Source organism: Mesocricetus auratus, unplaced genomic scaffold (genome assembly GCF_017639785.1).
Source record: "Mesocricetus auratus isolate SY011 unplaced genomic scaffold, BCM_Maur_2.0 Super-Scaffold_100014, whole genome shotgun sequence".
Taxonomy (NCBI): domain Eukaryota; kingdom Metazoa; phylum Chordata; class Mammalia; order Rodentia; family Cricetidae; genus Mesocricetus; species Mesocricetus auratus.
Window position 1 is genome coordinate 8,090,376 of NW_024429197.1, and position 27,249 is coordinate 8,117,624.

Below are 27,249 nucleotides of genomic sequence, written 5' to 3' on the forward strand. Positions count from 1 at the left end.
GGTACTTCTTAGTATGTGACTTGTATTATTTAAGTGTTACAGAACTCAGAATCGGCGCGTTTGGTTCACGAGTATATTTTTAACCACATTACCAGCAGGGCAGCCTAGTCCTCCAATTTGTCCGTTTGTCTTTGGAATATTGTTAGGTATGATACCCAGTTCCTTTTCAGGGCTGCACGTATAATTTTTAGTTAAAGATAGTAAAGGTTGCAGATACAGCTCAGGTAGAGTGCTCGCCTAGTGTTGCGATCCTGTGCTCTGCGGCATTGCAGAGGTGGGAGGTGGAGCAAGTGTAGTAGTTACATTCCTGAAATTTGTCACTTCCTCTGTTGGGTAGTGTATGTCATAACCAAATACATATTTCTGTCAGAAGCTAACACCACAAAGCTGTGTTTTACCCATGCCAAAAGTGAAACATTGATTTTTAAATTTTGTTTTTAATGTTGACTGTTACCTGGGGTCCCAGCCATTGGCTGAGAACATGTGCTCTGGAACATAAAGTCACTCTGCTCTGGGTTACTTGCTGGAAATGTGTTTCTTGCGGCCTTTGACTGTAAATGTCACTGACTGAGAATCACTCTTGCTTTAGTGGTAGAAGGAGGAGAAGTCCCTCCCCACCACCAGCCAGAAGGCGAAGATCTCCTTCTCCAGCTCCTCCTCCTCCTCCACCTCCCCCTCCTCCTCCTCGGCGGCGGAGATCTCCCACCCCACCACCACGACGAAGGTACTGTGATAGACTCATGGTGACTCTGGGTCTTTACCATGGAAGTTGCTTTGTATGGTGACATTTCACCTCCAATCATAAAGGTCAGAAAGTGGGCCTGGCTAGTGACGTAGTTCCGCCTACGTACGTATACGTCTTTAGTCCTGCCTAAAGTGGGTGTGGTTAGCGGTGTGGTAAACCGCCCTTTTATTACCTCATCTGTATGCGCCTCTAATAAGTCACATGTTTAATGGCGGCATACAGACTTCCTCCTACAATGTAGTAAATGTGAGCTCCCTTATCAGAAAATCCCAGAACACACAACTCTGTAGAAACAGAAAGCAGGGCCAGGTGTATCACTTCTGCTTGGAAGGCTGGGGCAGGAGGTCAATCTGGGTCATAGAGCAAGCAGCCAAACCGTGGGTGCGGGGGGAGAGGAGTGAGGAATGGCATAGCTGCACAACCACAGAAGGGGTCTGAAACCACACTGATGTATTGGTCATGTGCATTTGGGATCCTTGGTAATACTAGCAGTTATACAGAATGATAGATGAGCTAGCAGTCCCAAATCAAGGGTGTTCTATTGTTGAGAAGCCTTCGAATGTCAGTCACAGGCTGTGTATATCAGCGCATACCCTTAATCCCACCTCTAAGAGATGGAGGAGGCAGTTGGAGCCAGCCTAAACTAACTGTATCACGAGTTCCCAGTCAGATGGCATGTATAGCTAGACTCTTGTCAGCTCAGTCACAGTGAGAGGATAAAGAATGGTTACAGGTTAGAGGGCAGGGAACTGGGCAGTGACTGGTTAGTTTGTTTCTGTAGCCTATAAATATTAGAAAGGGAAATGTCACCAGGCGGTGGTGGCGCACGCCTTTAATCCCAGCACTCGGGAGGCAGAGGCAGGTAGATCTCCGTGAGTTCGAGGCCGGGTTGGACCGACAGCCTCCAAAACAATACAGAGAAACCCTGACTCATAAAACCAAAAAGGGGGGGTGTGATTTTTTGTTTGTTTGTTTGTAACTTTGTGTTGGGGGATGAATCCATGGCAAGCACTAACTGTACAATGATTATTGTTTCACTTTTTACATTTATTTAATGTGTAATAGAGAAAGGGGGTGTGTTTTTGGGGGGGGGAGGTGGGTTTTGTTCTTGTTTAACAAGATCTAATATGTATACCAGACTGGCCTTGGATTTGGAGTTGTCTCAACCCTCATACCTCCCAAATACTGGGATTACAAATTGGAGCCTGACTAGAGTTACTAAATAATTGCCCAGTTCCACTCTACCACCTTGCCTAAGGATTGGCTCATTGTAAACCCTGTTCTGAGCAGAAATTGATGTTGGAAGACCCAGTTAGCCTGAATGCGGTATTAAGTCTTAATTCCTAAGTGATATAACAGGACCTTGTCACCTTTAAGAGAAAAGCCAGGTAGAACTTTCAATAATAGCTTTGCCTGGAGGTGAACTCACACTAAAGAGGACTGGACATCTGAACTAGGATGCTGGTTCAGAGGAGACAGCACAGTATCACTTAAAATAGTTGGTTTTGTCTTCATGAGGGTATGTGCATTGTGTGTATGTACCTTGTGCTTATGGAAGCCAGATGGCCTTGGAATTTGAGTTCTGAACCTTTGTGAGCTACTGTGCAAGTGCTGGGCACCAAGAACTGAGCCACATCTCCAGCCCCTGCCACATAGAAACTCAGTCAAGCAGACTTTCTCAATTTTCTGTTGTTGACCTCAAAGCATCATGAGGCTCTCTTATCATGAAACAGTGAATTGATTCTATATAAATTCTATTGAGTTGGTGAATTTAAATTGTTTCTGAAAATTGCAAATTTCTCCGTTAAACACAACATAGTTAACCTCTTGGCAGGTATGGTGGTAGCCATCTTACTTTGAAATATATCCCCTGGCATAGTGCGAGCTACAGGATATTTGTAACTGATTACTTTTTATTTAATTTTCCTAGTTCTGGGTTAGCTAGCAAGGAATCTGGGTGAGAAAGTACTTGGCATGCAAGTGAACTGACCTATGTTTGATCCCAGGACCCACATAAAGGTGGATGGAGAGAATTGATTCTGCTGATCTCAGCATGCCACTCACTCCCTCATATGCACAATGTGTGGGCATGCACACAGCCACATAATAATAAATGGGTTTTGATTTCTGGATTCTGACAATTTCAGCTTCATGGTGTGTTTTTTTTCCCTAGGACTCCTTCTCCCCCACGCCGCCGTTCACCTTCTCCAAGAAGATACTCTCCTCCCATCCAGAGGAGATACTCTCCTTCCCCACCACCGAAGAGGAGAACGGCCTCTCCCCCACCCCCGCCCAAGCGAAGGGCATCACCATCTCCACCACCAAAGCGCCGAGTCTCCCACTCTCCACCTCCCAAACAAAGAAGCCCCCCCAGTCACCAAGAGACGCTCGCCCTCCTTATCTTCAAAGCATAGGAAAGGGTCTTCCCCAAGCCGCTCCACCAGGGAGGCCCGGTCACCACAGCCAAACAAACGACATTCGCCCTCACCACGTCCTCGAGCTCCTCAGACCTCAAGTCCTCCTCCTGTTCGAAGAGGAACATCGGCATCACCTCAAGGAAGGCAGTCCCCGTCTCCAAGTACTAGGCCTATTAGGAGAGTCTCCAGGACTCCGGAGCCTAAAAAGATTAAAAAGTAAAAATATTTAATGCTTTTTTGTTAGGAATACATAGTGTATGACATGTAGAATCCTCTCCCCTTATTGAGCAGTTATAAAAATAAGACTGGGCAGTGGTGACACATACCTTTAATTCCAGCATGGGGGTGGGGGCAGAAGCAGTGGATCTGTGAGGTCAAGGCCATCGTGGTCTATAGAGTGAGTTCCAGGACAGCCAAGGCTATACAGAAAAATCCTGTCTCAAAACCAAAGTAATAAATTGTAGGTACTACTCATATTTTTTTCCACTTTGAACCTAACTCCTTATAGCATTTATGTGGAGGCCTTTACTTTTTTTTTTTTTAAGATTTATTTATTATGTATACAGCATTCTCCCTGCATATATGCCTGCAGGTCAGACAGGGTACCAGATCTTATTACAGATGGTTGTGAGCCACCATGTGGTTGCTGGGAATTGAACTCAGGACCTCTGGAAGAGCAGTCAGTGCTCTTAACCTCTGAGACATCTCTCCAGCCCCTTTACTTGGTTTTTAACATCTGGTATTTCATAGCTGTTCTTCTAAGACTGTCTGAGACGAAACATCCTCTTTTTCTCTTTATTATTTTATGTCAGTGGGTGTTTTGCCTGTATGTGTCTGTATACTGCTGGTGGGCAGTGTCACAGCGGCCAGAGCAGGCATCAGAGTCCCTGAAAGGGTAGTTGCAGTTAATTGTGAGCCCTGTGGGTACTGGGAAATGAACCCTGGTTCTCTAGAAGAACAGCCAGTGCTTAGAACCACTGAGCCATCTCTTCAGCCCCTGAAAAGCATTTAACACTGATACAAAGCCGGCTTCAAGAAGCTAAGAAACTGCTGTCACTAGTGTCCTATAGGATGCAGTAGTACAGTAGTAGAGTTGTGGGACATAAGTGACCCCATAGAAGACTTAGGTGACGTAAAAGCAACCTTGTGGCCTCCTATGCGTGTCTGTTCTCAGTGCTGTGTTTTGTATTCCATTTCTGTGTAGGGCTGCCTCACCAAGCCCTCAGTCCGTAAGAAGGGTTTCCTCTTCCCGATCTGTCTCTGGATCTCCTGAGCCAGCAGCTAAAAAGCCTCCAGCACCTCCATCTCCTGTCCAGTCTCAGTCACCCTCCACAAACTGGTCACCTGCAGTACCAGTCAAAAAGGCTAAAAGCCCAACAGCAAGCCCGTCCCCTGCAAGGGTATGTATGTGCCCTGTTCTGGGCATCTTTAGAATTAGTCGATGGGGTTGATGGTGGGTGCTTACAGCCCCAGCACTTGGTGGGCAGCAGCAGGATGAGGAATTGAAGGCCAACCTGGGCTATACAGTGAGGTCTTGTAACAAAAACAGTTAAGTTACAAGTTAGTTAAATTCCTTAAATTCACACATAAGTGTAGTGTAAAGATAGTCTCCTGTATGGTAGTTCAATTAAATAATCTTTGATCTTATGGTATGAGAGTGATCTATGTTCAATAGAAACCATACTTTGAATTTGAATTTTGATCCTCTTTTCTAGGTTAGTGAACAGCAAAAACAACTGTTACTGATATTCAGTGAATTACATGAGCCATTCAACATTACTACAGTCAGCTTTGTATTAGACAACTGCCTAGCTGTAGGCCAGTATGTGTTCTGAGCATGCTGAAGACAATACGTATGGTTAAGCCAAGGTGTTGAGATGTAAAGATAGATTTATTTAGATGGGATGTATCTTACAGGGTTGATTAAGTTGCAGCCCTGTTGTAGATGGAGCACCTGGGCTAGTAAGAAAGGTGGCTCAGTGGGTACAGGTACTTGCCTGCAAGCCTGAAAACCTGAGTTCAATTCCCAGGACCCACGTGGTAGGAGAGGACCAGCTCTGTACAACAGTGAAGGTGTGGTTCAGAGATTATTCCGCCTTTTTTTTTTTAAAGATTTATTTATTTATTACATATACAGTGTTCTGCCTACATGCCAGAAGAGGGCACCAGATTGAATTGTAGATGGTTGTGAGCTACCATGTGGTTGCTGGGAATTGAACTCAGGACCTCTGGAAGAGCAGTCAGTGCTCTTAACCTCTGAGCCATCTCTCCTGCCCAGCCTGGCATCACATACTGAAATCCTGTTATCTGTTAGCCGAGTATTGTATATTAAATGAGGTTGCCCCTGCTCATGTTCAGGAGCTAGAAGGCAACTAATTCATGGTCAGTCCATGGCTCCAGCTGTTGACACCCCACACACGCCCTGAAGCTGGAAACCTGGCAATATTAGTAGGGTAACTTCAAAGTGCTGGGCTCTTTCCTGCTGGATTTGTGGGCAGGCCTTGGCTTTGGTGTCACCGTTGGTAGTGGTTGTCTTTGCACTTCTTTGAAACATGTATTTGTCTGAGAGTCCCTTGAGGAAATAAAGCAGGATTTTAATCAGATCAATTACCTCACTGTTTTCTGGGTTTCTAGAATTCTGATCAAGAAGGAGGTGGAAAGAAGAAGAAGAAAAAGAAGGATAAGAAACACAAAAAGGATAAGAAACACAAGAAGCACAAAAAACACAAGAAGGAGAAGGCTGTGGCTGTAGCCACCGCAGCTCCTGCAACGCCTGCAGCTGTTTCTGCTGCCATAACCACATCAGCACAGGAAGAGCCTGTGGCAGCACCAGAGCCCAGGAAGGTATTCACATAACCACCTCTGCCTCTGTTATCCACTACGCAGTGCTAATGGCTTCCCAAAAACTTAATGCTACAATGCCTGTCCTGGAACTCACTCTGTAGACCAGGCTGGTCTCCCGAACTCAAAGAGATCTGTCTGCCTCAGCTTCTCCAGTGCTAGGACTAAAGGCGTGTGCCACTACTGCCCAGTGCTTTGAGTTTTTTTTAAGCTGCTTTCTGGGCAGTGCTGGGGACAAGAGTACAGGACTTTTTGCTGTGCATTAGGCACGGCACGTGTGCTTCCACTGAGCACACCTCTAGTCACACACACTAAATGCAGCCCCCCAAAATTCATATATTGAGAAAAAGTGGGGAACCTCCCAAGTAACTGACAGTGGCTAGTTTTGTGTGTACATGGAGAAGCCATTGGTATCTTCCCTTTTTTTTTCATATTTTTATTGCATCTTACATGTGTGTACACACAGACACATGCACATCCACACACAAAGGTCATGACAGTTTGAATAGTTAGCCTTGATGGTGCGTACCTTTAATCCCAGCACTTGGGAGACACTCTGAGTTTAAGACCAGCCTAGTTTACAAAGCTACAGAGAAACACAAGTCATCAGGGTTGGTGGCAGGCTCCCTAAGCTGTTTTGTCTGGGGTTCACTATTTCCAATAGACTGGATCACCTCCCCAGCCCTTGGTGTTGCAGGTGCACTGCTACCTGGGGATCATAACTTAGGTCCTCATAGGGCTTATGACTCAGTTTGTGGAGGGCTTGCTTAGCAGGCTCAAGGCCTTGGATGTGGTTCCCCTAGCCCCAGCTAAACTGAGTGTGGTAGTATGGGTGCTTGTAAGACCAGCACTTGGGAGGCTGAGGCAGAAAGATCTGAGGCTCCATAACAAGTTCTAAACAAGCCTAGAATACAAAGAGACCCTGTCTTGGCAGTCAGGGTTTAAAGTGGATGCTTTTTGTAGAAGCGGAGTGTATTTGTTGCTGCAGTTTGATTCTGGTCTGTATTCAGCATCTCCCGCTGTGTTACAAGACTTAACATCTGCCTGGTTTGACTTTGTTTTCCAGGAGACTGAAAGTGAAGCTGAAGACAACCTTGATGACTTAGAAAGGCACCTGCGGGAAAAGGCCCTTCGATCCATGCGGAAGGCTCAAGTGTCCCCACAGTCCTAGGTGGACATGTTTGTTACGTTGTAAATTTTATTTGGTTTGTACTCAATTCAATTTCAAAATTGCTAAAATGTGTTTGAGCTTTAGACTATAACATTTGTTGTAATAATTGCTAGGTTGAAGTTCACCATGTTTTTTTTAAAGGGCATGGATTTACATTACAAAGGTGTCAGGTGTATTAGTGACATTCTTCCATTGACATTGAGAGTGAAATATTTTAAGTCCCCCCCCAAAAGAAATTTTTTAAGGGCAATTAAATATTGACATTCTTGTTCCTTTAAATGCCCTTGCCTCCCCTGAGGTGGTTCTCTCTCCCTCCCTTCCTCCCTCCCTCCCCACCTCCTTTTTTTTTCTTCCTTTTTAATTTTATCCCCCATGTAAATTATGCTTTCAACCATGTACGGTTTGTAAGCTTGCCCAGAAGTGAGACCACTGTTGAAGTACCACAAAGGTCTGAGTGAGTGTTTTCACTCCTGTTGCCTGTGGGGTCTCTAGAGAGCAGGGGAGGCGCTGCTCATGGATGCCAGAGATTCTGTTCAAGTGTGATAGCTCCCTAAGTTGATTTAGAACTCTCAGATTTTGTCCTCTTTGGGTTGATTTGTTTTGTTTTGTTTTTCTATCTCCCCCTTTTTTCTTTCTCTTTTGTAAAGGCAGTTTGCTAGACCCAGCAAGGACCCTTCAGTTACATAAATTTGTTTTATGAAACTGGTTCCCATCCATGTTTTTCCCTTACTCTTCCAGTTGGTACATACAACAGAAGAGCTCCTGCGTTGGCAGGCTGGGAAAGCCTGGACTTGGACATAGTGTCTTGGTTTCACTGTTTTATTTTATTTTATTTTTTAACTAAAGCTATATAAAGCTTGTGGATTAAACAGAATAAATTTCTAAATTTAAGACCGTTGCGACTCACTTTCACTCACTTGCCTGGGTACTACAAGACAACTCTACCTTGTTGGTACAGTTGGGTGTGCAGGGAAAATAAGAATTGGTGAAACAGGGTTTTCCCTTTTTATTTACTAACCAACTTGAGAGGTCTTGAAAAGCAGGGGAGGCTAATTCACCAGCAAAAGCAGATCTAGTTGAGGCAGATCTCACAGTATCATTGCACTTGGGTGTGGAGGGAGCCAGGAATGTGAGGAGGAACAGCAGCCTATGTATGTGAAGGGAGCTGAGAACTCCGGCACCAGTAGTCTGGGCTGAGTATTTGGACCCGTGGGTACATTTGGTAGTAATTTCTGTCTGTTGAAACAGAAACACAAAATGCTCAGGTCTTAATTTCAGGAAAACTTAGGGTTTGGTATTTTTGTTTGTTTGTTTTGGCTTTTACCCAAAAGACACAGACAGAAGACCTCAGTAGTGATGGGCTGATTCAACATGGGGATCTGTAGGGATTATAACAAGGAAAGGAATACTAAATGAAGATAGTCCTGAAGGACTCCACAGCTGGCAATAGAGTCTCACGTGAATGCAGAATGTTCCAGGTGGAAACTGAACTTGGGTGGCATGGGAGAAGCAGGGTTCAGCCTCTGGAAGCTTGACTCCCAGTGTGAACCCCAGTGAACACCACTGGAGCATCCCCATCTGGTTAACCCTTCATCCGGAGCATGTATGACTTGACTCCTGCTACTCATGAGTTTTCGTTCTATCCCTTTGGCTGCTGTTAGCAGTAATTCCATTTTACTCAACTGAAACCAGACAAACAGTGGTCTTTGGCTTCACGGGGAGGTCAAGTTGTTTTAGAGGCTAATCCAGACTACATAACACCCTGTCTCAAAGATGGAGCCAGGTGTGTTAGCCACATACATAATCCCAGCATTCAGGAGGGTCATCCTTCCCAGCAAGCCTATGATTTCCTTTGAGAATGGGGTCTTGCTTTGCTTGTAGCCAACAGGATGAGTCAGCATTTCACTTGGCAACACTAATTGGACTAAAAAAAAAAGTAAAGAAAATGAAGGAAGTGGGAAGGGGACTAGAGCTGTGAGTGGTTAAGATTTTTATTGTTATTGTTACACATGAGATTGCAAAAAATGGAGCGTTTTTGTTTTTAAAGGTTTTTGTTTTTAGAATAGAAGGACTGGAGATGTGGCTCAGTTGGTAGTACCTACCTAACGTGGCCCGACACTCTGGGTTCAATCCCAGCACTTTGTAAGCCAGGGGTAGGACCCCTGCATTTCCAGCACCTAGAATTTGTGTGCTGAGCTGGGTGGTGGTGCTGCACGCCTTTAATCCCAGCACTCAGGAGGCAGAGGCAGAGGCAGGCAGATCTCTGTGAGTTCGAGACCAGCCTGGTCTACAGAGCAAGTTCCAGGACAGCCTCCAAAACCACAGAGAAACCCTGTCTTGAGAAAAGAAAAAAAGAAAGAAAGAAAGAAATTGTGCTGAAGAATAAAGTTCAGGTTAAGATGAAATCTTGGGGACAAACACAGGGAAAAGTTAGGGTTTAAAGTGATGTGTTCAGGACTGGTGCGATGGCTCAGAGGTCCTGAGTTCCATTCTCCAGCAACCACATGGGGACTCCAAACCATCTATATATAATGAGATTCAGTGCCCTCTTGCATATAGGCATACATAATAAATAAATAAATTTTATATAAAGTGATGTTTCATGTGCCACCATTGACAAGGAGTGAAGTGTCATAGTTTCATCTATCAACAAGACACAAACTTAAGAAAGAGTCTCCTGGGAACAGGAAACCTTAGCTGAATAATTGCCTTCATCAAATTGGCCTGTGGCCATATGTGTGAGTTGCTGTGCTACCCTGAGCAGGTGGGCCTGGAGTCTGTAGGGAAGCTAGCTAGGAACTGGAGGTGGGGGCACACACCCTTCTTAAGCTTGAAAAATGAAAAGTGGCTGAGCCAGCCAGTGGGGAACATGAAGCAGGGTTTCTGCTTCAAGTTCTGCTCTGACTTCTTTAATCTGAAATGAACCATTTTCCTGCCAAGAACTTGTTTGTGGTCATGTATCACAGCATAGAAGTAAACTAGGGCCTGATTTTATTTTTGCTTGCGTGTGTCTGTGTGTGTGTGTGAGAGAGAGAGAGAGAGAGTGTGTGTGTGTGTGTGTGTGTGTGTGTGTGTGTGTGTGTGTGTGAGAGAGAGAGAGAGAGAGAGAGAGAGAGAGAGAGAGAGAGAGAGAGAGAGAGAGAGAGAGAGAGAGAGAGTGTCAGGATATGTACATGTGAGTGCAGCTCCTGAAGAGGAATTCTGCAAAAGCAGTATATGCTCTTGACCTCTGAGACCAGTGACGGTCTCCAGCCTGTAGCCTTGGCTGATCTGGTCTTCAACTCAACATCCACAAGCTTCTGCCTTTTGAGAACTGGAAGAATTAGAGGTGTGTGCCCCATCCCTGATTCTTTTCTCCCTTTGAGATGTCACCTCATGTATGCCAGGCTGATCATGAGCTCAGGAGGCCCTTAGCTTCAGTGTCTAGGTGCTCACAGACGTGCCTCTTCTGCGCTGGCAGTCTAAGGGCGCATGCGTGCTTCCAAACACTAGCAGCAGTCTCATCACTGGCCATCCCACCTCCCATTTTCTGTGGTACTACCCCACTGTGTAGCCCATGCTGGTCTCCCAACTGTTTAGTATTACAAGTGTGTACCACCGTATCCAGGAATAGTACAGTTCACTGTGAAGACTTAACTTGCACAATTGCTGGGTTTAAGGTTATGAGAGGAAGAAACCGACGAACCGAATACACTACAAACCAAAGAAAATGAAGAAAAGCTCGTGAGTTTGTTAAACATCAAGGGAAGTCTGCAAAGTTAAGAGTGGAGGTAAGGCTGAGGAGAAGGCCCAGCGAGTGACAGCAGGCATGAAGACCTCAGTTTGGATCCCCAGCACCCCTGTACAACTAAACATGGCAGCATGTGTTGTAAATGCCCGTGCTGGGAGATGATAAGACCAAGGGACTTTCTGGCCAATCAGGCCAGTCAGTTGGTGAGATATTGTCTCAAAGAATACTGGGGTGCCAAGAACAGGAAGAGACCCAGCATCTAGCTTCTATGTAGATGCACCAGGGTGCCCTTAGACCACATAATTCACGTTTCTTAAAACCATTACAAAACAACTTTTTTTAAAGATTTATTTATCTATTACATATACACCAGGTTGAATTGTAGATGGTTGTGAGCCACCATGTGGTTGCTGGGGATTGAACTCAAGACCTGGAAGAGCAGTCAGTGCTCTTAACTTCAGCCATCTCTCCAGCCCCCACAAAACAACTTTCTATAAATAAAATGGTACCCATGATGGTCATCTCAGGACTTTGTGAGGATGGAGTGGATAGGACCTGTCTGTGGTGTCTCAGTTGTGCAGGGGTGAGGTTGGCAGCTATTGGATTGGTCAGCACAGAGCAGTGAGGCATAGCTGGTGTCTAGTCTCAAGTTCCTGTGCAGTTAACTGGGTCTGGATGGGATAGAATATTTAAAGGGTTGTGTTCTGTCATTAAAGGTTTGATAGTGTTGTCAAATATTAGATACCGGTAACTAAGGGACCTGGTAAACCACATGATGTGCTGTAGCTGATGGTAAAATAGTTCAGACACAAGATATGGGAAGGTAGTGCCAGAGGCCATGGGCTTTTAAAGATATGGGAATGGGAAGGTAGTGCCAGAGGCCATGGGCTTTTAAAAGACAATGGTGCAGAAGGGTGAGGAAGAAACTTTTGTAAACCGATGTTATTTATGATGGATTTGCACACAGAAGCAGGATTACCAGTTTGAAACCAGCCTGGGCTACCTAACAAGCGCATGCCCTTAATCCCAGCACTTGGGAGGCAGAGTTAGTTCCAGGACAGCCTCCAAAGCCACAGAGAAACCCCACCTAGGAAAAAACCAAAAAGAAAAAAAGAACTATGAATTTTAGATCCTAATGAAGTTCAAATGTATCTTTTAATCAAAATACCATTACAACCAACCAACCCTTTTGTTTGCCAAGAACAAACTAAGTATGTTTAGGCCTATAGTATAAAAATCCACGATTGGGATATGACAGGCTCTTTGGGACATGCTCTCTGCTTCCTGCCGGCTGTGGAAATACTTTCTCTGCAAAAGGTTGTTGAGATGCTTGAAGTGGTAGTCACTGGGTCAGAAGGTGTAGGCTAAGGCAAACCTCCAAGCCCAGTTTGGTCACCTTTAGCACTGGGTGTTTAACAAATGACGTGGAGGACCGGGCTCTTTCTGTTGCTCGTGGCAACATTGCCAGGTGCAGTGGGTCTCATGGAGCATACTTCCCAGGCAGAATTTGACAGCAGACTCCAGTGCCTGCGACATTTTTTGGTGGAAGTTTGGCTTTGGGAAGTACTTTGGAGCCTCTTGGCAACCTGTAAACTGCACATTGCTGCTTGTCATATACTATTTACAATTTTTAAAAATTATTTGTGTGTGTGTGTATCTGCCTGCAAGCATGCATGTGTTTATAAACACACCTACTCCGGCACACGTGGTGAGATTGACAGACAGTTAGTCCTAAAGGACAAGTTTTAGACTTCTAATCAGCTCACAGAGCACCCGTTTACCAAGCTTCTTCACCTGTCCAGTTTGCCCCAGGTGCTGAGTGAGAAACTCCCTGCCGAGCTTTTCAGCCACTGCTCCTGTGGCAGATGATTGCCCTCCCTTGGTCGTTGTCAACTCCCAGTGGCCATCTTTTACTGTCCTCTCATTTGGAACCATCACTACCTGCCCCTGTGTTGGTGGCAGTTTTTTGGGTTTTGGGTTTTTGTTTGTTTGAGGCAGGGTTTCTCTGTGACTTTGGAGGCTGTCCTGGAACTAGCTCTTGTAGACCAGGCTGGGCTCGAACTCAGAGATCCGCCTGCCTCTGCCTCCTGAATGCTAGGATTAAAGATGTGTGCCACCACCGCCCAACTTGGTGTCAGTTTCTTGAGCCAAGTGCATTGTTGCTGCTAGCTGTCTTTAAAGTTTCAGGACCCATTTGCATTTTGTTTAGCATTATTTCCTTGGTGTAAAACATATAAATAACTGAGTAATAAGTCATTAGCACAAACCATAAGGTGAGACATACACACTGTGCACCATGGTCGTTTACTGAGAATGTATTACAACTGTACCGTGGGGGTGGTAGGCCAGCCTGATCTACATAGCAAATTCAGGGATGGTGGTAGCAATATGGTGAGACCCTGCCTCAAAAAATTTTCCCATTTTTAAATGGAAAATTTCAACAAAGCACAAAACAAAAGTCCTTTGGCACCATCCTGACAGGTTCAGAGGCTTTTCAAATTTTTCTTGCCTGAAATCAGCCGTTCCCTCATATTCGTCCACTGGGTGGCGCCTAACCACTGCTTGGTTAGATGGGGAGCTAACACCCTATGGGAGTTAATAGGTCCTAAGCCTCCTTTTGTTGTTGTTATTTTAGCCTGGATCTCATGGAACCCAGGCTGATGGTCTCTGGGTGAATGGTGAACTCCCTGCTGGGAAATTCATTATTCCTTGAGGTGTTCACTGAGTGGATTTGGGTCCTGTCTATCAAGTCCAGAGCCCACCTCTCCTTCTAAGCCCTGGTTCCTGCCACCTAATGTGGCAGCAAGTTCCTGTCTCTGCCACACACGGCTGTCATCGGCTTGCCAGCATCTACCTCACCTTACTCATAGCCATGTATCTGACTCATGAAATTGGGAGATGGCAGCTGAGGTCCAGCGTGGGCTCCGGGGTTTACACCCAACAAGGCATCTCTTTCCCAAGTCACAGGACTGGAAGCTGCCAACACCAGAACCTGTGATTTGCCGAGAGGATCCCCAGGGAGGGCTGTGTGGAGTGAGGAGCACTTGATTCTGCAGGGGCTGCTGGAGGGTTCCACACCCTTCTCAGGACAGCCTGCTGAAGGAAGACAGCCAGACACAGCAGCTGTTGCCAGAAAGTGCCAGCACAGAGGAGACAGAGCCTGGAGTCTGGGGTGCTGTTGGCTATTTGTGGGTGTGTGAGAATCTCCCTGCCTGGGCAGGTTCAGGCTGCCATCTGAAGTCACAGAGGCCAGGGACAGCCTCACAGGCCACCTGTAGCATTCTCAGTTCTTTTTGTTGCTGGTTTTTACTTGTTTATTTTATTTATTTTTGGTTTTGTTTTGAGATAGGATCTCACTGTATAGCCTTGGATGGCCTGAAGCTGTGTAGATCAGGCTGGTCTTGAACTTACAAAGATCTGCCTGCCTCAACCTCTGTAGTTGTGTGTGGGGGGGTGTTTTGCTTGAATGACTATGTATTTGTACCTCCAGTATCCAGTACCCGTAGAGGCCATTGGATCCCCTGGGACAAGAGTTGTAGATGACTACATGTGGTGTTGGGGTGTAAACCCCATTCCTCTGGAAGAGCACTCACTGCCATCAACCACTGAGCCATCACACAAACCCCTACTTTTTTCCTTTGTTTTTTTTAAAGATTTATTTATTTATTACATATACACCAGACTGAATGAATTGTAGATGGTTGTGAGCCACCATGTGGTTGCTGGGAATTGAACTCAAGACCTCTGGAAGAGCGGTCAGTGCTCTTAACCTCTGAGCCATCTCTCCAGCCCTGTTGTTTTGTTTTTTTGAGACATGGTTTCACCTATAATCTTGAATAGCCAGGAACTCAGTTTGTAAACCTGGCTACCCTTCAACTCTGAAATGTCTTGCATGCCTCTGTCTCCCAAGAGCTGATTAAGTAAAGGTATATGCCACCATGCCCAGCAGGTGATATTGTTGTGTACATTTATATGAGTATATGCTGTGTAAATATGCATTTATGTGTGCCACTGCACATACGGAGTCAGAGAACAACTTCATGAAGTTGATTCTTTCCACCTTATGTGAGATCTGTGGGTTGAACCCAGGTGGTAAGGTTTCCATGGCAACTGTTCACTTGTTTATCTTTTTGTTTTGATGTTGGAGACAGGGTCTCATTACTGTAGCCCCGACAATCCTGGAGCTTGCAGTATAGACCAGACTAGCCTCCAGAGAGCCTTTAGCCTCTGCCTCCTGAGTGCTGGATTTAAGGTGTGCACCATGCTGGGCCCATTTGTCTTTTTGAGGCAGGGTCTGATTACAGCTCAGGTTAGTCTCAAATACGTGGGGATCTTTCTGCTCCAGCCTTCCTGAGTGGTGGGATTACCAGCATGTGCTACTAGGACTGACAGGTGTGTTGTAAGATCTTGAATCCAGGATCCAGGGCTTCCTGCATGCTGAGCTGCCTCCCAGCATCCAAGAAAAGATGTTTTGTTTTGCTTTGTTTTTTGAGACAGGGTTTCTCTGTGGCTTTGAAGGCTGTCCTGGAACTAGCTCTTGTAGACCAGGCTGGCCATGAACTCAGAGATCCACCTGCCTGTGTCTCCCAAGTGCTGGGATTAAAGGCGTGCGCCACCAACGCCCAGCTTCTAAGAAAAGTTTTTTTAAAGACTTGTTTGTTTTTTATTTTATGTGCATTGCTGTTTTGCCTGCATGTATGTCTATGAGGGTATCAAAGACAGCCGTGCTGGAAATTGAACCCAGGTCCCCTGGAAGAGCAGTCAGTGCTCTTGACTGCTGAGCCATCCCTCCAGCCTACCAAGAAAAGATTTTAACGTAGATCTAACCACAAAGGTGGTGGGCATGGAAAGTGATAGAACACATCAAACGTGCCACCAGGGCTTCCAGTGACCAAGTCAAGACATGATCTGGGGTGGCTTATGAAGTCTTAGAGGTTTGGTAAGAGGCTTAAAGATGACAGGGTGGGTTCTAGAGTGCCCTGAGAAGGATGGATGATGATTTAGGTAGCACGGTAGGTCACAGGGTTGTTCAGGGCCTCAAGACGTGTGTTCATTGTACACAGAGTTTATAGTCTCGAGAGTCCTAGAATATTTCAGGTTTGCATCTGGGAAGGAGCTAAGGCCATATATGCATAGGTCTTACTCAGGGCTCATTGCCGTTTCAACATCTTTTTGAATGTGTGTCTGTTTTTCCCTGCATGTATATCATGTACCATGTGCATGCTCAAAGAGTGTTGTATCCTCTGGAACTGGAGTTACAGGCAGTTGTGAGCTGCCATATAGGTGCTGGGAATCAAACCTGGGTCCTCTGGAAGAGACTACCTTGGAACTCTTTTTGAAGCCCAGAAGCCCAGGCTGGCCTCAAACTCAGAGAAACACCTGCCTCTGCCTCCCCAGTGCTGGGATTAAAGGCATGAGCCACCACCACCCAGGGAGCAGCTAGTGCTCTTACCTCCTGGCTGAAACATCTCTCCAGCTCCTTGTTTTCACATTCTAGCTTTAAATATGTCTACATAATAGGAACATCATCTATATGCAGGCAGCATTCATAGCAAATGATAATTGTTATGGACAGTCTGTAAGATGTCTCTTTCCCTTCTGGTGGTCCTTTAATTTTTTTTAAATATCTTATTTATTATGTATACAGCCTTCTGCCTGCAGGCCAGCAGAGGGTACCAAATCTCATTCAAGGTGGTTGTGAGCCACCATGTGGTTGCCGGGAATTGAACTCAGGACCTCTGGAAGAACAGTCAGTGCTCTTAACCTCTGAGCCATCTCTCTAGCCCTGGTCCTTTAATTTTTGTTGCCGTGTCTATCCTGCTGCAAAATGACGAGATCATAGCTGACTGTGGCACAAGCCTTTAATCCCAGCACTCAGGAGGCAGAGGCAGGCAGATCTCTGTGAATTCCAGGTCTACAAGTCAAGTTCCAGGACAGCCAGAGCTACACAGAGAAATTCTGTCTTGGGGAGGAAAAAAAGACAATCACACACTTCAGGGTTGGAGATTAGAAGTGGTCTAGATGAATAGTGGTGACTTAGGGTCTCTGATTCGTTCAGAGTAAAACGCTATGAAGGTGTTTAGGGTAATTCTCAAGGTTGGGGACCCCTTCTAAGATGGCCCACTCAAACAGCAGCTTTTAGGAGGCTTCCATTCCTTACAAGCAGACTCTCATTCTTGATGACATTTATTGAAATGGGAAGAACCGTCTTGGTTGTGGGAAGGACCTGGTCCTGTACGTGGAGAGTGGCAGCTGAGCTCCAGTGTGTCCCCATGAATTCACTGCTCTCTGCTCTCAGTGGGGGATGTGCTGTGCCCAGCTGCTTCAAGTCCCAGCCATCCTGACTTCACGATGGCTGTAGCTGGCACTTGCCATGCCTCACCCTGTGTCTTAGTCACTTTTCTATTGCTGTGATAAACACCATGACCAAGGCCACTTATAAAGGCAAGTGTTTAATTAGGTATATAGCTTCAGAGGGTTGGAGTCCAGGATGGCAGAGCAAAGGCATGGAGGCAGGAACAGCTGAGAGCTCCTATCTTGATCCACAAGTAGGAGGCAGAGAGAGATACTAGGAACCCCAAGTATTTTGAAACCTCAAAGCCCACCGCAAGTGACATACCTCCTCTACCAAGGCCACACCTCCCAATCCTTCCCAAGCAGTTCCGTCAAGTAAAGACCAAGAAATTCAAACATAGGAGCCTATGGGGGGAGGAGGTCTCATTTAAACCACACCCGGACCTGTCAAGTACAGCAGTGAGATCTGGACCCAGGCTTCTGGAGACAGACTCTTTTGTGGAATGTTCCTTTACACTGTGTGAATATATGCCACTGCAACTGGTTTAATAAAGAAGCTGACTGGTCGGGCTGGAGAGATGGCTCAGCGGTTAAGAGCACTGACTGTTCTTCCAGAGGTCCTGAGTTCAATTCCTGGCAACCACATGGTGGCTCACAATCACCTTGAATGACATCTGGTGCCCTCTGCACTGTTCTGTGAACTTAAGACCCACATTTGGCCTTCCTAGTAGATTTCCTTGGGCATGAATTTTCCATCCTGGGTATATTCCTTAACACCAAACTGCCTGGTCTTCCAGGAAAAAAGGTGGAGGAACCATGTCCAGATGGGAAGAGCTAAGGAATCCTCTTCCAGCAGCTCTTGCTAGTGAGTTTGAGCAAGCCCCTGCACCTCTCTGGGGTTCTGTGTGTCTCTTATGGATGTATGGGTTGTATTGACACGTCTGAGGATGCTGTAGACTCTTCTCAGGTCACTTCTGTCGACGGGAGATGTGACATTTCAGGGACAGCCTCCTCTGAAGCAAACTGGGTGGGTCTCGTGATTCTCCCAGAAGCCTGCGATGATACAGGGCTGGGCGCTGTGGGAAGCAGGCTAGGCAGGACATGGGTGCTGCAGGCTACTCAAGGACTCTGTCAGGACCTGTGACTGTAACCCTTACTGTAACAAGATGCATGGCAGAAGGGACTCAGGAAGAGAGGGTGATGTGGGCTCAGTTTCCAAGGGAACGACCTGGTGAAGACATGGCTGCTGAAGGGGCGTGGCCAGAGGTGGTAGGAGCTCCTGGGATTTGTGAACAAAGGTGGGACCGATGATGTATTTAAGAGTCTCAGCTGGATGTGGTGGTGCACGCCTTTAATCCCAGCCCTTGGGAGGCAGAGGCAGGCAGATCTCTGTGAGTTCGAGGCCAGCCTGGTCTACAGAGTGAGTTGCAGGACAGCCAAGGCTACACAGAGAAACCCTGTCATGGAAAACCTGAAAAGAAAAGAAAGGAAGAAGGGAGGGAGGGAGGGAAAGAGAGAGGGAGGAAGGGGGAAGGGAGTCAGTTTGGTGGACCAATGGGCTTCTTATAGGAGTACAGTGAAAAGTGACGTACAGGACATGGATGACTCAGAAAGAGCTGTGTCACCCAAAAGTCCCACATCACCGAGGGACTGCATCATGGAGCCCTGCCTTCAGTTTCCCTTCCTTCTCCAATGAACTCAATGGAGGCAGGAGGGAAGGAGAAAATCCCCAGGTTAGGAACCGGTGAACCCTCTGCCTCACCTTCTCCAGTGAAGAGCTGCAGGCCCAGTATCCTGGCCACACGCCTGCCTCCCTGCGTGCGTGCGTGCGTGCGTGTGTGCGTGTGTGCGTGTGTGTGTGTGTGTGTGTGTGTGTGTGTGTGTGTGTGTGTGTGTGTTGTTTTCATTGCTATGACTATGGGGCTAAGGGTTCTTCTGGTCACCACAGCAACCTTTGCCCTATCCTAGAGGAAGGTTATGACAGACCAGGAAGGAAAAGCTACCAAGGGCAGCAGCTTATTTGTATCCTGGATGATCAGGAAGTCCAGAACAAACTAGACAAATAACCAAGCTATGGCCTTCAACAGCCTGTGCCGAGTGATCTATGTGTACTTACTAAGCAAATCCAACATCCCAAAGGTCCACAACTTCTCACAAGCAGGAGACCAAGTGTCCAAACACATGAGCCCACACAGGGGACATTTCGCCCTCAAGCCGTGACAGGGGCTGTGATTTGTTCAGGGTTATCTGCTCTCTGTACCAGGCACTTGATGAATGACCAGCTCTTTGCATTCACAAGTCAACCCTGGAGAGTGGCTGCTATAATTATCTGCCCTTACAAAAGGCAACTGGACAGAGGGCAGGGATGACTCCAGCAAAAGCAAGGGGAGGAGGCAGGCCCAGCTTCCACCCTGCAAAGCCAGTCTGTTTCCCTGTTTCCTATCACATAACACCCCCCTCCCCCTTCAGGCATTATCAGGAGCTGAAGGGTGGGGCAAGGATGTGGGTTTGGGAACCAACTCTGCTACTTCTGAGACTACAGTAAACCATCTCTCTGGGCCTGGGTTTCCTCATTTGTAGAACGGAAGTGATACTTTGCACAGAACTGATAACTAGGGACAGACATTTTCAGTGGGGCCATGGAGATGAGTGTGCCTTGCAGTCTGTGAAGCCTAGGACATGGGCTGCTTTTCTTAATCCAGGTGCAAGAGGCAGTCTGATGAGGATGGCCAAGTGTCTCAGAGCCATTGTTGAACCCTTGTCATACGGGAAGGCCCCAGAATAGGAAAGGCAGGGTAAAAGAAAAAAACAAAAAACAAAATTAGGAGTCTTTATCTAGAACTTTCCTTTCATACCAGAGCCTTCCCGGGAAACAGAAACTTCTGGACTGTCATTGCTGAGTTCCAAACATTCCAGAGGGCTCAGCAGGAAGTCTGTCATCACCTGACCCAACATTGGCATCAGCCAGAGGCCTGGCTGGGAAAGCTCCTCCCACTGGCAGCCTCTGCCTTGGCCTGCCCTGCACCCAGAGTCTGCCCTCCCCCAGCTGCAGCAGTGAGGACAGCTGCCCAGTCTTCCAGAGGGCCAGCTCTGATGAGCCACCGGGATTGGGAGTCCCTTCTCTGGGCAGCAGCTTCATCCCTGGGCCACAGGAAACTGTAGCCCAAGGACACCAGTGTACTGTGTTCCTGGTGCTGAGCCTCACCCAGGGTCACAAACCTTACGGGGTCCTTCTTGGCTGGTGGGGGAAGTGTGGACCCCCACCCTTTGTTGGTGGATGGCAGGGCTCAGCCCCAGGGACGTCATACTCAGGGAGTGGCTGAGTTCCCATTCGTGACTCCAACTCTTTCTTGGTTGCTTTCAGCCTGAGAGCCCCTTGAGGACTGTGATGGCGGCTCCCATGTGCTCCTTCCTGGTTCTGCTGAGGGCTTAGAACTGATCACCACAGGTGTGCTCCTCGGCCATCTCCATTGCCGGTCACTAAGGGCTCTGACCACTCAGGGAAGGACATCTGAAGAGACTCTGGGCAACCTGAGCATGGCAAACATGGCTCTGACAGGCCTTGCCCTTCTCCCCCATTCCCTCTGTCTTGCTGAAAACCACTAGATTACATTCCGAAAGCTAGCCCCTAAGGTCCATTCCCTTATTTGACCACTTCCTCCTCCTGAGGCTGACTACCAAGGTCCAGCAATCAGAAGTCGCTTTTGGCAGGAAAGTGGTGGCACATACTTTTAATCCCAGCACTAGGGAAGCAGAAGTAGGCAGACCTCTAGCTTGAGGCCAGTTTGGTCTATAGAGCAAGTGCCAGGACAACAGTCACAGCTACCCAGAGAAACCCTGTCTGTCTGTCTGTCTGTCAGTCAGTCTCTCTCTCTCTCTCTCTCACACACACACACACACACACACAAACAAACAAAAACAATAACAACAACAACAAATAACCCTTTGGCTCACCTAATTAATATGCCCAATTAAAATTATACACCTCATCATCTCATCCTAACACAGTTTCCCCTTTTCTCTTTATAAACCACCATTTTCCTCTGGGTCAAATCTGCCCCCTCTCTATCCAGAGCAGTCCTTTGTCCCCCAGGACAAATACCTCTTCCCCTTCAGCCCTGTTTGCTTCCCCTTCTCCTCTATCTCCTGTCTTTGTCCCTTATCCCTACTCTCTGTCCCTAGGGCAGATAATCTCTGTGCTGAGAACTTGGTCTTGGGGTGTCTTGAGCTATTCTGAGGCTCCAAACCTCCCCTGATTCTGTGCAGGCTCTACTCCACTCAGTCTAAGTGGCTTGGGGGCAAATGAACCTCTGCCTAAGGCTCCTGCAAGATTTCTCAACCTGGTCTGTGGAGCTCAGTCAGGTACATGGCATTCCTTAGTGACAGGGTCAGGGAGGGGGCAAGGCCATGGGCTGCCTGTCCAGCCTCAACCTGCCACACAGGGCTGCTGGTTTTCGCCTTTCATTTGAAGAATTTACACAGGTGTCTTTTTTCTTGTTTTTGTGTTGTAAGGCCTTGAACATGTTAGGCAAGTGCCCTACAAGTGAGCTAGTTTTCTTTTTCTTTTTCTTTTCTTTTTTTTGGTTTTTCGAGACAGGGTTTCTCTGTGGCTTTGGAGGCTGTCCTGGAACTCGCTCTGTAGACCAGGCTGGCCTTGAACTCACTGAGATCCGCCTGCCTCTGCCTCCCGAGTGCTGGGATTAAAGGCGTGCACCACCAACGCCCGGCTGTGAGCTAGTTTTCACAAGACTTTTTGCTGCATTTCTACAGCTATGCTGCAGTAGAATTGATATATAATACGTTGCCATATATTTCACATGCATAGTTTGGGGTGGTTCATTTATTTTATATGTATGGGTGCTTTGCCTATATGTATGTATGTGCATCCTGTGCATACAGTGCCCTCAAAGGTCAAAAGACGGTACCAATCTCCTGGAACTGGTGGTACCACACGGGGATTGGGAACCCAGCCAAGGTCCTCTGCAAAGAGCAGCCAGTGGTCTTTACTGAGCCATCTCCAGTCCTGAGGTGCTTTTCCTTAATTACTTTATTTTGAAGTGTGAGCGTGTGTGTAAGTAGATATTTGCATGGGAGTGTCCAGACTGGAGAAGACCAGAAGTGCTGGGTCCCCTGGAGTTTGAGTTCCGTCTTACAGTGGTTGTGAGTCACCTGACATGAATGGTGAAAACTGAACTCAGGTCCTCTGAGGATCACTGAGGGCACTTAACTACTGAGCCATCTCTCCAGCCCCAGTTTTTGAGTTCTGACACCAACACACCAGTAAAACCATTAACACACTTTGCCCCCTCTCTGCAGAAGCACCCCTAAAACAACAAAGGAGCCAGACGTTGGTGGCACACGCCTTTAATCCCAGCACTCAGGGGGCAGAAGCAGGGGGATCTCTATGAGTTCGAGGCCAACCTGGTCTACAGAGCTAGTTCCAGGACAGCCTCCAAAACAATACAGAGAAATCCTGTCTCAACCCCCCCAAAAAAAGTGGTACCTGACATCATAGGATTTTTGTTGTTTTTAGAAAAGACCCAGCCTGGCCTTGAACTCTTGGTCCTCATGCCTGCAGCTTCCAAGTGTGAAATTACAGGTACTCAGCTCTTTATTTTTAAGCCGCATCAGGATTTGAACCCAGGGCCTTGTGCATGCTAGGCAAACATTCTACCACTTAGCTACATATCCAACCCTTGGTTTTGTAAGACAAGATCCTGATACTCAGGCTCAAAGTGGTCATCCCTGTGTTGGGTCTACCTAGTGCTGGGTTTATAAGCACACATCACCACGCCCAGTGTCTCAGTCTCTCTCCTGAGTGCTGGAAGCTGCAGGCTTTTGAAGGCCTAGAAACTGTAGTGGGGGTGACTGGGTGACCACCGTCTCCAGGTGCCTCATGGTGCCAGGCACCTGAGCACCTGCTCTTGTCATCACAGTCCCACTGTTAGCAACGGAAATGAACACGGGTCTAGGCCCAACAGAGCTGTGACTCAGGGGCTGGCTGGCTCTGACACAGGTTCAGGGCCATCACAGGCCTGGGGAGAGAAGCCTGTCATAGGCCTGGGGAGAGAAGCCTGTCACAGGCCTGGGGAGAGAAGCCTGTCACAGGCCTGGGGAGAGAAGCCTGTCACAGGCCTGGGGAGAGAAGCCTGTCATAGGCCTGGGGAGAGCCAGTGCTGGTTTTGGGCTTGGCTTGGTTTCGTATTTGTCTGAACATGGTTAAGTATGCTGGGCTGACCTCCAGCCTACACTGGTCTTATTTTCCCAAAGGCTGAGACTCCAGGGCTGAACACATTGGGGCCCCTTGATGCTCTCGATGGTGGGTGTCGATATGTTCTCTGGGTTCTCCTTGGAGACAGTGGTGAAGCTAGGCAGGCACCACGGTGTGAAGAAGGCAGGGCACCAGGAGCTGAGGCAGCCGCACATTGGACACCTGACTAGGGAGACGACAGTGGGAGGCCAGCACCCTGTCCCTTTATATGCTCATTTACTTCCATTATGTATTTGTTTGGCTTTGTTTTAAACAGGGTCTCTCTACGTAGTCCTGGATGTCCTGCAACTCAATACGTAGACCAGGCTGTCTTGGAACTCACTCCGCAGACCAGGCTGGCCTTGAACTCACAGAGATCCTTCTGCTGTGATAAAAGGTGTGTGCCACCACACTCAGTAGGCCCCAGATTCTTAATCCAAGGATTCCGAAAGGGCCTTCCAGATTCAAGTTGGCTCCCTCTCCATGCGTACACACTCCTTTCTCCCTTTCATTCCCATGAAGGCTGCAACGGCTTTAAGAGCCAGAGGTCAACAAGGGAGCCCTTTCTTCCTTGTCATCAAGAGTATCATCCCTACTGCTGGACAGAGGGGTGGGGAACTAGAAGGAGGGGGCGGGGACACACACACACACACACACACACACACACACACACACACCACCTTCCAGAAACTTCCCTTACTTCAGAATTAACCAAAATTGCATAAATCAGTTTGGGTCAGGAAATGCTTTAGTGGAACAGGTCATTGGTCATCTGGACACTACCTCCTGAGGCAAAGTGCTCCAGAGGTCTGAGGGACAGAAGGCATGAGGCACCTAGGTTCCGCTCCAAGGAAGAAGTCAGCCTCACAATGCATTTGCTTGAGGTCTTCCATTCCTTGGAGCTCCAAGGCATGCAGAATCTGTTCACTGGGTCTGTTACTTTCGAGACATCTTTATTATCCTCCCACCAGGAAGGTGAAGCAGAATGCTTACCATACCAGCAGTTTCTCATCCATCACCTGCAGGGGTGTGGCTCTCACCCCATTTTTACAAGGGGAGAATAAGAAGTTTGCTTGAGGTGGGGCCGATGGAAAGTGCTGATATCTGAACTTGGCTTGGTATGTCTAGGGGTCAAGCTGGAGGCTCACACAATGAGTCAAGGGTCAGAGGAGACAGCCCTGGGCCTAGTAGGGAGCCTGAGAAATAACCAAGGAAGGACAAAGGCCGGCTGAGCAGCCCCTTGGAATGGGGCTGAGGGCCTGGCCAGCTGGCAGGCCAGGACAGCTTGCAACCTGAGCCCATCACCACCCAACAGCTCAGCCTCTCCAGTTCCAGCCCCCTGAGGTGCAGATGCCGGCTTGATAGGAGGCAAGTGCTCACAAGCCAGTTTAGCACATGGCAGATACTTCCATTCAAAGACTTCTCCAGAAGCTGGGGGCAAAGTGCCTCACTTTGGAGACACGGAATCTGAGGGACTCTGCTCTTGCTGTTTCACCCATCACCTCATTCCATTGCCCAGGACAAGGCTGACCGCACAGCTGGCAGCCAATAAACACCATCAGAACCGCTGTGCTGGGCGAGTGAGAGCCGCCTTCCTGAGTACGTAGCACATAAGGTAAAACAGGCAAAGGCTCAGGTGACAGCTGGCTGTCAGGACGCAGCTCATCCCAGGCCCCCACGGCCACAGGGAAACCAGTCACTAGGAGCAAAGGCTTTGTTCTCACAAGGCTAAGTTGCTCCTGGGCACATAACCGGAAGCCATCTCAACACTTAAATGTGAATGTGCTTGCAAAGACCAAACTACAGGGCCACTCGGGCACAGGCTGGGAAGTTACCAGCAGGATCCTTGGAGAACCCAAAGGGAACTGAGAAAACTAGACAGAATTCTGACTGTGCTCCCAACACTTGAGAGGTGGGGGCAGGAGAATCAGGCTTAGCTACAGAATGAGTTAGAGGTTTGTTTGGATTGCTTGAGACCATGAAGAAGAGGAAGAAAGGGAAGAAGAAATAGAGGAAGGGAAGGAGGGAGGGGAAGGGAGTGGCAGAGGGAGGGAGAGAGAGAGAAAAGGAAGGGAAAGAAGGGAATGAAAGAGAGAAAGTAGAATAGTGGGCTGGAGAGTGTAGCTCAGTGGTGCCTCCATGCAAGAAGCCCTGGGTTCCATCCTATCGCAGCATAAAACCAGGTGTGGCATCTCATCCTACAACTCCAGCATGTGGTTAGGAGGAGGATCATCTTCCCACTACACAGCAAGTTCAAGGCCAGCTTAGTCTACAGGAGGCTCTTCCTGACTCAAACAGCAAAACAAAAGCTAGACTATTATGCCAGGCATAATAGCACTTGGGAGGCAAAGGCAAGTGTGGGTCTTGGTGAGTTCGAGGCCAGCCTGGGATACAGAACGAGTTCCAAGACAGCCAGCACTGTTACATAGAGAAACTATGTCTCGAGAAAACCAAAAACCGAAACAAACAAAACTAGGCTATTAAAAAATGACACTGGCATGCCAGGCATTAGGGTACTGGGAGACAGAGGCAGGTGGATCTCTGCGAGTTCCAGGACAACCTGGTCTACACAGTGAGAGAGAGCCTGTCTCAAACAAACTCTCTCTGGACCTAAAAGGAGCAGGCCAGGCCTGGATGTAAAGAATGACAAGGGCAACTTGATGCATTGTACAGGTTCAAGGGCCTCTATGCGACAGGGAAACGCCCAGAACCACACATCCACCTGGAGGAATGTGCTGAGGCTGACAAAGGGCCACAGATGGGTTTAGAGACCGGTTTAAAGCTTATGCTATCTGCGGGGCCATTCCGTGGGACAAGTCAGCTGATTCTGTTCTCAGATTGACTAAGGCCAATGGCACTGTCTCAAAGAGCCCTCTGACGAGAGAATATTGGGTAATATTTGCCATAAATAATGTGAAACCAAACATCCCGGGTCTCATTGGTATTCAAAGTCCACGTCTGTTTGCCCTCCTTCCTGCTCAGGAGTAACTGGGGCTCCTGGCTGCCTCAGCCCAGTTTTCTGGGTCTCACAGTTCTTCCACCCCACAGCTAGGTCAAGGGTCACTGCTCGCCCCCAAGGGCTGTGTGAACTGAGAAGAGTGTGGGCTGTGGACCCGGGATTAGGCACTCCTCCGTTCCTTCCCAACCCCCATCTGCCCAGCCGAGAAGTCTTGCACCCACGCACACGCACAACACCATCCTTTGTCCCTGGCTGCTCATTGTTCCAGGACTCTTACATCATCCTTTCTCCAGAGCTAGCTCATGTCTGGCTGTGGCTTTCAACCAACCGAACCCAACAGTTCCTTCGTGACGTTACCTCAGGCGGCCACAATTCACCTTACAAGGTGTAAAGCCATCCCGTGTCCCTACTGGTCAGAGCATTCGCACCAGTGTTCCCATTGGTTGATAGCCGACCTATAGGATTGTCCTCTAGGACCTTTTGCCCCACCCCTCGGCAAAGATGCTGGAGCCACACTTGGCTTCTCCTGACTTTTCACTGGAACAGGGCCAGTTCCGGGTGCTCTTGTCCCCACCCCAATGCATTGTTCTTTGTTTACTGAGGTGTAATTCTCCTTCCTCCCTGTTACCCCGCCTTCTTCCTCCCGATTGCTCATTTTGGATGAGGTTCTGCTCATATGAAGCGATGGCCACCCATTATCTCTTGAAGCAAATCGCTTGCCCTCTGTGAGCTTCAGCTTCCCCATGTATATAACCGGGCTGCTAAAACCCACCACAAAGGAACCTGCTGTGTGTCAGCTTCTGCCTGGGAGCCAGCGCTAAGATGGTGTGTGTCCTGCTTGG

At 47.8% G+C, this 27,249-nt stretch overlaps 1 protein-coding gene across 1 annotated transcript in view; it reads left to right on the forward strand.

Annotated features, from left to right (window-relative positions):
- The window catches only part of Srrm1 (serine and arginine repetitive matrix 1), a 31,875-nt gene extending 23,810 nt beyond the window's left edge, over window positions 1–8,065 (forward strand). The window contains 6 exon segments of the mRNA XM_040756368.1: window positions 590–724; window positions 2,919–3,111; window positions 3,113–3,378; window positions 4,367–4,562; window positions 5,797–6,006; window positions 7,070–8,065. Coding sequence (XP_040612302.1) covers window positions 590–724; window positions 2,919–3,111; window positions 3,113–3,378; window positions 4,367–4,562; window positions 5,797–6,006; window positions 7,070–7,174 — 1,105 coding nt within the window. The 3' untranslated portion in view covers window positions 7,175–8,065.
- The last annotated feature ends 19,184 nt before the right edge of the window (window positions 8,066–27,249 follow it).